A 12,798-nucleotide genomic window follows, 5' to 3' on the forward strand; every position below is an offset into this window, starting at 1 on the left:
CTCAACTTAAAACCATGTAAATTCTTTATGCAATGTCTATCCTGTTGCAAGAATAAGATTAAGGTTGCACGCAAGGGTAGGTGCTCAGATAGGAAAGTAAATGAGCCATTTGAAGCGTGTACATTGTGACTTAGTTGGGCCACTCCCACCATCATTAGGAGGTTCTAAGTACTGGCTCACTCTGATAGACCAGTATAGTAGATACTGTTGGACTTATGCAATAGCTGAGAAGTCCCAAGCATTTGAGAAGTACAATTTTTTTTGTAGCTGGGTAAAAATGCACTTTAACAAACCTATTAAGAACCTGTTTTCTGACCGGGGCGGGGAATTTGTTTGAGGATTTTGAGAATTTCCTGGAAGCGCAGGGGACTACTCATGAGTTAACTTGCCCCCGAAGTCCCTGGCAAAATGGTCTTGTTGAAGTTGTGCAGCGTGACCTGCAGGCAGGGGTTAAAACTTATCTGCACGATGCTAATCTGCCCAAGGTTTTTTGGGCTGAAGCGCTCAATGCCTTTTGCCATGTTAAAAATCACAGTTAACATTCTGGTTTAGATGTCGCCCCCTATGCGAAGCTGTTTAAAAAACGCCCCAATCTGAAATACCTCCGTATTTGGGGTTCAGATGTAATTATGCATTATCCCGCTTAGCAGAAATTGGGTGAGCGTAGTGTTCAGGGAAAATTAATGGGCTACCAGCAGGGGGCGTACAGAATTTACATACCAGCAACTGGCAAATTTCATATAACCAGAAGCATGATACAAACTGTAAATTGGAATGGAGTTGCTGTTTTCCAAGATACTAACGGTATAGATAATACTGAGGAAGAAGAGGAAGCAGCAGCAGCAGAAGAAGAAGAAGATGGTGCTTCTGAATTAATGGAAAAAGACAAAAAGCCTGTTGAATCTGATAATTTGTTTGATGATTTAAAGTTACAGGCACCCGAGGAGAGGTTAGATTCTTTTCAGTTTTCTGACCATGAGCTTAGCCTACAGGCATCTCTTCAGTCTGACAATGATGATTTACAACCTGAAACTAGCAGTTCACTTAGTCCCATTAAGTCTGAGGAGTCTGACTCTCCTTCCGGACTGAGACATTCAGATAGAAAGAGGCAGAAGCCACAACGTTTTGCAGATGAACATTTTAATACTGTGTATGCCAATAAGGCGGGTTTTGAGCCAAAAAGCTACAATGATGTTCAGAATTTACCTAAGCACCAAGCTGTAAATTGGTATAAAGCTATGAACTCTGAGATAGCTTCTTTAAAAGAGCATAACACTTGGTTTCTTGTACCACAAACCCCAGATATGAGACTTATTGATTCAAAATGGGTTTATAGAGTTAAAATGAATGACAAAAATGATGTTGTAAGGTACAAGGCTAGATTAGTTGCTAGGGGTTTTTCAACAAATTCCAGGCGAAGATTGATTTGTGTTATTCACCAAGTGTAAAATATGAAACAGTTAAGCTTTTGTTAAAAGACGCATCACAATGTGGACATTCTGTTTATCACCTAGATATAAAAACTGCATATTTGTTTGCAGATTTAAAAGAACAAATTTTTATGCGTGTTCCTGAAGGCGTAGACGCCGCTGAAGGTTTGGTATGCAAATTAAATAAATCCCTTTATGGTCTGCACCAGAGCAGAAGGAATTGGCACCAAACTTTAGCAAAAGAATTGCTGGACATTGGTTTTTCACAAGGAAAGGCAGACAATTGTGTGTTTATAAAGGAAAGAGCAAACTCTGCAACAAAAATATGTGTGTATGTAGATGACGTGTTAATTTCTACAATAACTAAACAGGAATATAAACGGGTAGTATCACAGTTACAGAAGAAATTTGATGTGGTAGAATTAGGCATAGCTAAAAATTACTTATCCATGCAAATTGAGAAAGGCAAAAATGGATCTTTTCTGATTCATCAAATTGCAAAAATTGATGATCTTGTTGAAATGCTATGTTTAGAAAATGCAAATGGGAAGGAAACGCCTATGGTGTGTGGTTTCACCTTTACAGGTGAAGATAAGCCATTTCCTAACAAAACTTTGTATCGTTCTGCTATAGGCAAGCTAAATTTCATTCAAAGAATCTCAAGACCAGATATAACTTATGCCTTTCACTTTCTGGCAAAATTTGTGGAAAAGCCCACTACGCAATGTTTCTCTGCTCTTAAGAGAGTGGTAATGTACCTTAAACATACCAAACATTATAGGTTGCAGTTAACGTCAAGTATTGACAAAGGTTTTGAAATTTTCTGCGATGCATCTCATGCAGTGGAACAAAATAATTGCAGGGGTGTGTCTGGTATGGTGTTTTGTTATAACAGTTGTCCATTTGAATGGAAGTCCCAGACACAAACCATTATTTGTCTCTCCACAACAGAGAGTGAATTATGTGCATGCGTTCAGGCCACGCGTGATGTAGAATGGTATCTGCAAGTATTTGCAGACCTACAGATGCAAGTAACGCTACCAGTAAAAGTTTACCTTGATTCCCAGAGTGGACTCGCTATCCTATGTTCAGAAACCAATACGCAGTGCACTAGAGTCTTAAGATTACGTTTACAGTTTGTAAAGAAACTAATTGCTGACGAAATGATTGTATTTCAGTATGTCCCAGGTGACAATCAAATTGCAGACATTTTTACTAAAGCACTTCCAAAGGTTACACATGAAAGACATGTACAAAGTATGCTTTATGTTTTTGTTCCACAATAATGAACTGCAGGGGAAATGTTGAATGGTTACTGTAAAATGTGAAGGTTCATTATTGTTTCACAAGTTGTGTATGTCTTTAAGGGCCAGGGCAAATAACGAGACCCAGTCTTACAGCTGTGAAACATAGCAGGTGATGCTAGGTTGTGTTAATTAAGCTGTGTCAGCATTTGGGCATAGTATATAAGGAGCAGCACCTAGCTCCCTCATCACCCTGGGGGAATGGGTTGGTGGTTGGGTCTGGTTTGTTGTTGATGTATTTAGTGTATAAGGAGTTTTTGTTATTGTTATTAAAACCTTGTTTAAGTTATTTTGAGTCCCTTTTTAATGCATGGTCTCCCCAGCAAGCGCACTGCAGCGCTACTAAACTGCAAATAGCCAACAGGAGGACCCCCCTGAAGGCCACTTTCTAGTCCAGCTTCCTGATCAGAAGTCTGGAGCTAGAGCATTCCCACCATATGGTTGGTCTGGCCTCCTGTGCATAATCATCTAACCCAGGAGATCTGTATGATGTAGGAATTGGGTCTTTAGTGTAGGGGGGCTGCTCTATGGAATCCTCTGCTGCAATGTAAGGGCAGTCACCCTCTCTGTTTCCTTCTCTGCTCCTGTTGAAGACCTTCCTCTTCCAACTAGCCTTTCAAGATAATATATTTATTTATTTCACCCTTCATTCAAATATCATAGTGCGGTTTGCAACATAAAAACACAAATATCTAGCATAATAACAAATCCCAGTTGGTGCAGCAATAAAACTGCTGGCACATTTTCAAAGCTAAGCAGAGTCCGGTTTCAAATTGGATGAGGGGACTGACTGGGTTGAGATTCTTGCATTGCAGGGAGTTGGACCAGATGACCCTCTGGGTCCCTTCCACTTCCTCAGTTTTACAATTCGATGGTATTATAAAACAAAACAAAATCCCTTATAAGAAAAGCCCTGCTGGTTTATGCCAATGGTCCATCCTGTTCTCACGGTGGCCAACCAGATGCCTGTAGGAAACCGATAAGCAGCATTTAAGGACACGAGCACTCCCTTCCTGTGGTCTCCATCTGCAGATATTTGTAGCGTTATTCTCTGACCTACCATTTACAATCTGCATTTGTGTTGGTACTCCTTTTAACTGTTTTAATATATGACATTGTTCTTTAAATGTTTGCATTGTTTTTGTTGTGGTGTTCTCTGTTCTTTTGCCTCTCTCTTTCTCTCCCTGTTGAAATTTGGTTTCTGGTTTTTCCTTTTCCAAATAGGCGCTTACTGGTACCTGAGCGCGAGACTCTCTTCAACGCCGTCACCAATAACTGGGAGATTATTGACCAGCAGCTGAAACGGCTGAAGAATTTGGTGGGCAGCCTGCAGGAGCTCTGCTTGTACAATCAGACGCCGTGGTGGAGCCTATCCACTACCACCTCTTCTAGCAGCAGCATACAAAGGTGGGCATTGCTCAAGAAACCCCCCAAGCAGCTTTGCTTTCCCCCTCTGCAGTGCATTGGTTCGTCTGAGTGCTGGTGTGATGGCCTGGGAATCCGATTCAGAGGGTGAACCAGAGGAATCCCAGCCTGCACAGGAGTCCCCGCCTCCAGGGCCGGCTGAACTGGGGCAGGGCCTTGATTCTGAGGCGCCTGCACCTGTGCCGGATCCTCTGGAGCAGGCACCAGGTGAATCCATTCTGGCTCCAGAGGTGGTTGAGGACTCAGTGCCTACAGGTGAGTCTCCCCCTGGGCCCAGTAACCCTTCAGCCTCTCCTGAACTGCAGAGGCTCAGGGCAGAGAGGCGAAGGGAACTGGTTTCTCCCAGGAGGAGTGCTCGCCTTAAGGCCAGGAGAGGCGGGTCTCCTAGGGGCCAGGACCGCCCCTGGCCTCAGAGAAGATAAAGGCCAGTCAGCCCGGTCCCAGGTTGCGGGAGCAACGTCGTCGTTGAGTACCTGCTCCTGTCCGGACCCAGACCTGACCCTCCAGTGTTCCTGTCCCCACTCGGCTTCCTGCTTCAGACCTCGCCCCGCTCCTTGCGAACTATTTCCAGGCTAGTGACCCAGGACCGGACTTCGACTACGTCAATGGTAACCTTCCCCCCAGGACCAGCACAGTTGGGTCCAAAGCTTTGCCAAAGAAGGAGCATTGTGTCCAACCTAATTTTTGCTCAGCGTAGACACTGAAAAGAATGAAGATAACTAAGTTAGGTCCATTGATTTCAAGAGGTCTACTATTTGAGTTGAACACCATCCATCGAAATTAATGGATTTATGTTGGTCATGTCTGTTAATTTCAATGGGTCTAATGTTAGATGTAAGCCACATTTTCCTTCCTTGTGTTTGGGTCTACAGTGGTACCTCAGGTTAAGAACTTAATTCGTTCTGGAGGTCCTTTCTTAACCTGAAACTGTTCTTAACCTGAAGCACCACTTTAGCTAATGGGGCCTCCCGCTGCCGCTGTGCCGCCACCGCACGATTTCTGTTCTCATCCTGAAGCAAAGTTCTTAACCCGAGGTACTATTTCTGGGTTAGCGGAGTCTGTAACCTGAAGCGTCTGTAACCCAAGGTACCACTGTAGATGGAATGGAAAGCTTGTGTGTGTGTATACATACTTTTTAAAAAGAGCATGTATCTAGTGCTTAAGGCCCCAAAGGGTGCTGGTGAATAATAGAGAACTTGGCAGTGAGACAAACTAAGTAGGCTTTTGAGATTTCAGGGATTGTGGACTGAAACGGATACCTGTGTTGATCCATGTTCCACCCCCACACTCCTCCAACCCCTCACCAGCCCCATCCAGCTCTCTGTGTCTGTTCAATTTGAATGACGATGACTTTTAGTCTGTGGATTCTGCTAGAAACCGTATCCCACCGTCCTTTATACTGAGCACAGTCATACGTCTTTACATGTCTAGAAGGTGCTTCCATTTGCCCAGGGGGCTTTGAGGTGTTCAGATTTCACCACTACCTTCCCCATCCCCAAGTACCACATTCTGTACTATGGGAGTCCCCTCCCCACAAAGAATAACATATCAGGGCGGCTTTTATGATGTGTACGGGACTCAAGTTAGAGGGAAGGAGGTGGAAAAGTCCATTCCATGTGCAGGTTCCACTCACGGAACTTGGAATCCAACTTCTTCTAACTGATAATGCAGGTGGATCATCTTGTCCTGCTGGCCAGTTTAGTGTTCCTCAAAGGAATATGCCTGTAAACACTAGTTTCCTGTGAGTTGCTTGCTTTTCTCTCTCCAGATGTACTTAAATAGCTAAATAGAATAGCGTAGTGGTTAAGAGCTGTGAGCTAAAAAAGGCCCCTCTCTACTCAATATTTACAGTAGCTGAGTTCACTGGAAGCCAGCCTACATAAAGAGTTCTCATAAAACAGATGGTGGGGGACCTTTGGCCCTCCAAATGTGGTTGAACTACAGCTACCATCCACCCCTGGCCAATAGCCCAGGGGTGGGTGGTGGGAGTCATTGTTCAGAACATCTTGAGGATCAAAGATTCCTTACTGGGTTTTTTTAAAAAAAATTTAAAACAGTAAATGCCTGCAAATCCAGCTCTATTTATGGGAAAACTGAAGTGGTTGTTTCAGGCTTTGGATGCTTGGACGTGGGGGCAGCCATAGTAGCTGTTGATATTTCCACCCCCTCCCATTGTAAGAATCTCCTGATGTTTTCAGAAAGAAGGGGGTGAAAACTGCTCTTCGCTTCTTCCCTCCTGCCTGACTCTGTGGAGAGTCTGTGTGTTATCTTTGTAGAGATTAGATGGCTGAGTGAGAGCTGTAACACTCATGCAAGCCAGTCGCTCTTTAGTTTTTAGTTTGTAGCAGCTATTAGAAAATAAAGAAGTTATGGTTCACAGCTTTGTTCTATGTTGTTCATACTCTGCTGACTTTGGTACTCACAACTCACAGTTGTGGATCCAGTGCACTTAGACCTGCTTTTTAGGAGTGGAAGGTCTCTGGAAGTGCTCCAGTTTGCCTAGCCCAGTTGGGGCAGAACCAGTTGTTGAGCCCAGTCACTGGCATCGGCTCAAAGGCGTACTGACAGTAGCAGCCCCCATTTCCCTCTGTTGAAGGACTGAGCTCAGTGTGTGCATGCCATGTGGCCTGTCCGGGATCCCGTAACCTAGAGGTTTTCAACCTTTTTGAGTCCACAGCTCCCTTGACCAACTACATTCTTTCTGCAGCACCCCTGTGGGGCTCAGGAGCCCAGTTATGTCACCCCTTGCCTGAAGGGCTAGCATCCGCTCACCCTTTCCCAAACACCCTCCCTTGTGGAGTGTTCCCTCAGCCTCCTTTCCTTTCCTTTCCTCTCCCCTCTCCTTGGGAGTCCTCCAGGCAGCTGCCACGACCACCCCTAGTCTCTGAACTCCACCCCCCCATCCCAAAGAGAGTTGCCTCCTCACGCTGCCGTGCAGGGGCCTGGGAAGAGGATTCCCCCAGCCTTAGCAGCCCAACTGAGACTGGCCAAAGGTGAACATGAGGCCAGCCCCTTATTCACCTTGGGAGGCAACAGTGGTCACTGCCAGGCATGCATGGTGGAAAGGCTCCCCTTCGGCACTGGACACTCAGCTTCCAGGCAAGCCTTGCACACAGCAAGCACAAGAAAGGCCAGTGCAATGCCTGCCTGCTCAGCCTCCCACTTGTCTCTCCATTCCCAACAGCAAGGGCTGTTGGACTGGCTGGCTGGGCTCTCTCGCCCGCTTGTTTGCTTACTCTGAGGCCGCTTCAGCTCCTGGCAACCCCTGGGCCAGCTGGAAAAGGCCTTGGAAGGGAGCAGGCCCTGCAGTCCTCGCTACAGCCAATGGTCCAAGGCCTCACTGCCACAGGAGTCCTTTGTAGCTGAGAGTGTGAGGACCTGGGCCCCGCACCTTAGGCCAGTTGGAAAAGGCCTTGGAAGGGAGCAGGCCCTGCAGTTCTCACCACAGCTGATGGTCCAAGTCCTCACTGTCACACATAAGGCAAGCATCTCCAAATGTACATGCTTTAATCTCTCTTTAATTGCTAATGTTATTTCTTTTAAAAGGTTTTAAATTTTGTTTTGGGTTTTGTATTGCTAATTTTACTATTTCTTTTAAACTGCTTCAAGGTTTTATTTATTACAATCAGGCAGTGTGTGTGTGTGTATAGGGTTAATCAAACCAGGTAATTTTATTGTTTTTGCTTTACTTTTTGTAAGCCACTTAGAGGTTCCATTTACAATTAAGTGCTATATTGTTGTTAAATAAAATACGGACATATTTTTCCTCTTCTAAGTGTCAGTAAGCATATAGATAAGATGCATTGGCAACTTAGTGTCTTCCCCTGCACCTCATCATAGTATTACATTTTTTGCTTCAGTTTCTTTTCCATCATCTGAGGAAGAGCTTTGATAAACGTTGCTGTAGATGCCCCTGGTTTGTATATGAACTAAAATCGTACTGCAGTGTATGACAATTGAGCTAAAATTGGTATTCAGCCAAGCTGCATTCCAAGTAGAGACATTGAGATTTAACAAAATCAGCCATGTCCATTAATTTAGATAGGTATACTCTAAGTAGGACTAATGTTGGGTTCATCCCCATAAATATTTTAGTTTTCCCTTTAGCTAATTTTAAGTTGCTGAGACCACATTTCTGCCATGGCTCATTTCTGCGCCAAGAATCCAACATTAGTTGTGCTTTTTTAGTTCTTCAGAAACAGTAAATAGGGTCTGATTGATGCCTGGCTTCTTTTTTCCGCCTTTCCCTCCCTGCTGCTTTTCTAACTCTCATCAACTCAGCCTTGACAGTGAACTGGAGAGCCTAAGTAACGCCTTGACAAAAGCTGCTCTTCAACCTTCCACCAGAACTTCAAAATCACCAGGTAGTGACTACATTGGTCTGTTGTCCTGTCCTTGTGTAGTGCTAATGTGTGTGGGTTTGTTTTCTGTGTAACAAGCACACTTTAGGGGATCATTGCAGAGATAATCATCAGTCTTGATTACTGTATAATAACACTGGGCAACAATTTTTTACTTTTTGAATGTTGTCTAGATTTCTACAACTGATTTAGGGTATTTTTGCACTGCTGAATCAGGAAATGGCATCCGTTTCTCTCCATCAGGTCAGGTTTACTGTAAACTGAATGGTGGGCATTGATAAAGGTAAGTACACGTAAACTGCATGTTCCTTCACCATTTTTCAAACTTCAGGGTTTGAACTTCAGTTTCTTGGAACTCCTGGAATGCTCAGCGGCAGGGAGGTCTCTCTTCAGAGTCCAACAGTAGTCAGCCATCATGACTGCGTCCCAGCGACCCTGATACCTGGTCTCCATCGCTTTCATGTCCTGATGGAATCTCTCCCCCTGCTCATCACTCATTGAACCCAGGTTCTCAGGAAACCAGTCCATATGTGAAAAGAGGTAGTGCATCTTGACGCTCATGTTGCAGCCCAGGTTTCTGAAAGCAGTCAGCATGTTGTTGACAAGTTCTGCATAGTTTCTGGCCTTATTGTTGCCCAGAAAGTTCTTCACTACCAGAACAAATGCCTTCCACGCTTCCAGTTCCACTTCGTTCATTGAGTTTCCGAACTCTGGATCTCTGATGAGCTGACGGATCTGAGGACCGTCAAAGATGCCAGCTTTCAACTTCTCCATGGTCAATCCTGGAAAAGCCTGGCACAAGTAAGTGAAGCAGTCACCATCCTTGTCCAGAGCCTTGGTGAACTGCTTGATTAAGCCGAGCTTGATGTGCAGCGGTGGGAAAAGTATTCTGTCTCTGTCCACCAGAGGGTCGTTGATGACGTTCCTTTTTCTGCAAGGCACCAATTCCTCCCGCACAGGCCAGTCCTCCTTCGTGTAATGCTGAGCACGGTCCCTACTATCCCACATGCACAGAAAACATGGGTACTTGGTGAAGCCAGACTGTTGTCCCAACAAAAAGTTCACCATCTTCAGGTCAACACAAATAAACCACTTATGCTGATCATAACCAATTTTCTCCAGCACATACTTCACCGCTTCATAGTTCTCCTTCAGTGTACTTGAGTGAGCCAGGGGTATAGAGGCAAACTGGTTGCTGTTGTGTAGCAGAACACATTTCAGTGATCGCTTGCTGCTGTCAATGAACAGTCTCCAATCTTTGGGTTCGTACTGTGGCACTCCAAGCTTGAGCCGAAGCTGCGCAATATCTGCACAGTACACCAAGTCCTTCTCTTCCGAGAAAAAACTGAGGTACTCTTGATGCCTGTTGCGGAAGAAGCTGATGCGAGCGCTGTCAGAGAGGAGGTTTTTTTCCTTCAATTTGGATGCCAACAGTTCGGCAGAGTCCTTTGACAAGCTGAGGTCGCGAACTAGATCATTCAACTCCTTTTGGGAAAATGGATGTGGAGCATCATCTTCAAGAACCACTTCTTCATGTCCTTCAACACTGGAGGCATCTTCGTCACTAATGTCAGGAAGTTCTCCGAAGATAGGCACTGGAATTTCATCACAATGAGCTACAGGACGACGTGCTGATTGAAGATCAGGATACTTCATGGGGCGGCTGCCCCATTAACTTAGTTTTGATCCCCCAACTTTATGCTTTGCCGCACCAATTTATGGAAGATTTCGAGGTTTTATGACTTCAAACTGATCCCTTTTAGACATAATCACCCTGAACTATCGGACCTGAATACTTCTTGTCATTAAAATAATCATTTCCAATCAAAACAATTATTCGACATGGCATTTTACCCCCACCAACTTCTTCTAAAATGCTCCACACAAGCGTACATGTGAACAAAAACGTAAAAAAACGACATGTGGCCATAGCTCAAAAACTTGACCTGACTGAGCAAAACCAATGTGATTTTTGGATTCAGTGCATTAGATTCGTCCTAAATCAACTGAAAAAACGCAGACACCAAATTTGTTGTTGACCGGTGTAATTTATCAAGGTTTTGTACATCACAGTAAACCACACTATGACTTATGACGGGTGTGGGGAACCTTATGGCCCTCCAGATGTTGCTGAACTACAACTCCCATCAGTCCCAACCAGCATGCTGGATCCTAGAGAGGAGCTCACACCTGTTCCACTCCTCCCCTTTTAGCTCAGCATAGTGTGGCACCTTGGCTACTGATTGTGGTAAAGGAAGAGCATCCCGAATCGCAATCCTGGGCTCAGAATGCAAGCTGAGCCAGCCCTTGGCTTAGCTGCTCTGCCAAACTGACCTGAAAAGACTGGCAAAGCAACTGTGATCTGCTCTGCAGGAGCCAGCACGTTCATGTTAAACCATGGTTTGTCTTAGTGTTAACATGTGAACCCAACCGCTGTATGAAATAAATTTTTTTTGTCTAGCTTGAGTCGCTTTTTCGAGCCTCAACCCTGCTTTTTTCCTGCATAGTGAAGCTATAAAACAAGTTAGAATATAGTCACAGCAATAAAAATGTAGATGGAGCAGCTACAGTATTGTCCATAAAACAACTGCTTTTGTGTGCTGAGTGTGAAGTAAAAAAACAAGAACAAAACCCTAACTTCACAAGGTTTCAGAAATCCACCATGAAGATTCTACCAGCATCTTTAAGACTAGGCTGCGTGACTGATGAGGACTCTTTTTTCTTCTGGTTTGATGGTGATGTAATAAAGCAAAGGAGGAAATGAACAAAACATTGTATGCAGCTAAATTCTACTTGGAGTGGACCCAAGTTAGTCATGTTCATTAATTTCCATGGATCTACTCTGAGTAGGTCTAACATTACATACAACCCTCCCCCCAAGAAGTTTTCATCCGTATTTTATTTTTTATGATTAACTTACAAATACTTCATAAGAAGAGCGCTACAAGGCTAGCATGAGTAACTTGTTTCACTTTGCAACCATTCTTTTATATCAAATATTATAATCTTATTTAATCCTAAAATAGAGAATTGCCTATGGCCACCTTTTCAGTGGGTGTTATGGACTACAAAAGCATGCTGGTGCTGGCGGGACTTGCAGTCCAAAACCTACAGAGGGTGCCAGGTTGAGGGAAGCTGTTCTCAGTGGAGGAGGGAGTCCATGGTGGTTGCTACTGGTTTCAAATCCATGGGCTGGCTTTCAGGTTAATTTAATAAAGTGTTCCCAGTATATCTGGGAAACTGAGTTCAACAAGCTGTTCTATGTGTAACTAGCAAGTTGGTATCTCCTAACATTTAATTTACCCCTGCTCAGAGTAAATGTATTGAAATTGTAGGGCATGACTTACTTTGGTCCATTACTTTTAAATGGATCTGCTCTAGAACTCAGTTGTCTAGAAAACTTTGTTAACGGAGAAATCCGAGGGCTCCCTTGGACAAAAGACAAGGACACCAACCAGGAATATCGGAGCAAAACAGCAGCCAGTAGGCTTGGTCTTTATTGAAACTCTTGCGACAGGACACCCACTCACAGCAAGACGAAGTAAGATGGAAGCCCCAGACAAAAGAAGACCCCAACTTTTATTAGCTCCTAATCCTCCATGCTACACCCCTAAGACTACATCATAACTACATCATGACTACATCATTGATACATCACAAAAAGGAGGGGTTGAGGGAGGGGTTGAGGTGGTAACCTGAGTGTCCTGACACCTGTCCTGTTCCTCCTCTTTCCCCCCTTAAGCGTATATTTCAGAGGACAAAGAGGAGTTCACAGTTTCCTGCCCCCAGAGGGAAAGGTTGGACACCATCCTTTGTTTTAGTCCGTACTGAATCCACTTCCACACCCTGGTTTGTTTTTTTAAATAATTTTTATTGAATGATTTTATGTTACAAAAAACAATACAGCCATACTACCACTAAATATAATTAAGAAATAAAAATTACATGCATCAATATTTAGTTATTTGTTATTTGTCTTATTTCCTCCCAAACATTGCATACAACAACATACATATGTGCAGACACCCACACAAAATGATGATAATGAAAGTAAATATGTTTCCACTTTTATCTTCCAAAATCTTTTCTTCAACTTTGACTTCCTGTCAAGTCCCTTTGCATATGTTTTATCTTACATTTGAATGTACACAAAACAAACCTTTCTGTATAATTTTTCTAATACATTCTGAAAACATAATAAATCCTTAATTGCTATCCACCTCCTTTTAGTTCCTTTATCACTCGAATGCTAGCATGGAGTCAAAACTATTATTATAT

General features: G+C 43.8%; 1 protein-coding gene across 1 annotated transcript in view; it reads left to right on the top strand.

Moving 5' to 3' along the window:
* LOC128406129 (nuclear pore complex protein Nup214-like) overlaps positions 1-12,351 on the top strand; it is a 55,445-nt gene extending 43,094 nt beyond the window's left edge. Inside the window, exons 7-8 of the mRNA XM_053373150.1 lie at positions 3,959-4,200; positions 12,263-12,351. Of these exons, the coding sequence (XP_053229125.1) occupies positions 3,959-4,200; positions 12,263-12,351 (331 nt within the window). The remainder of the gene's footprint in view (positions 1-3,958; positions 4,201-12,262) is intronic.
* Positions 12,352-12,798: the final 447 nt, after the last annotated feature.

This window comes from Podarcis raffonei, chromosome W (assembly GCF_027172205.1).
Source record: "Podarcis raffonei isolate rPodRaf1 chromosome W, rPodRaf1.pri, whole genome shotgun sequence".
In the NCBI taxonomy this organism is placed as follows: domain Eukaryota; kingdom Metazoa; phylum Chordata; class Lepidosauria; order Squamata; family Lacertidae; genus Podarcis; species Podarcis raffonei.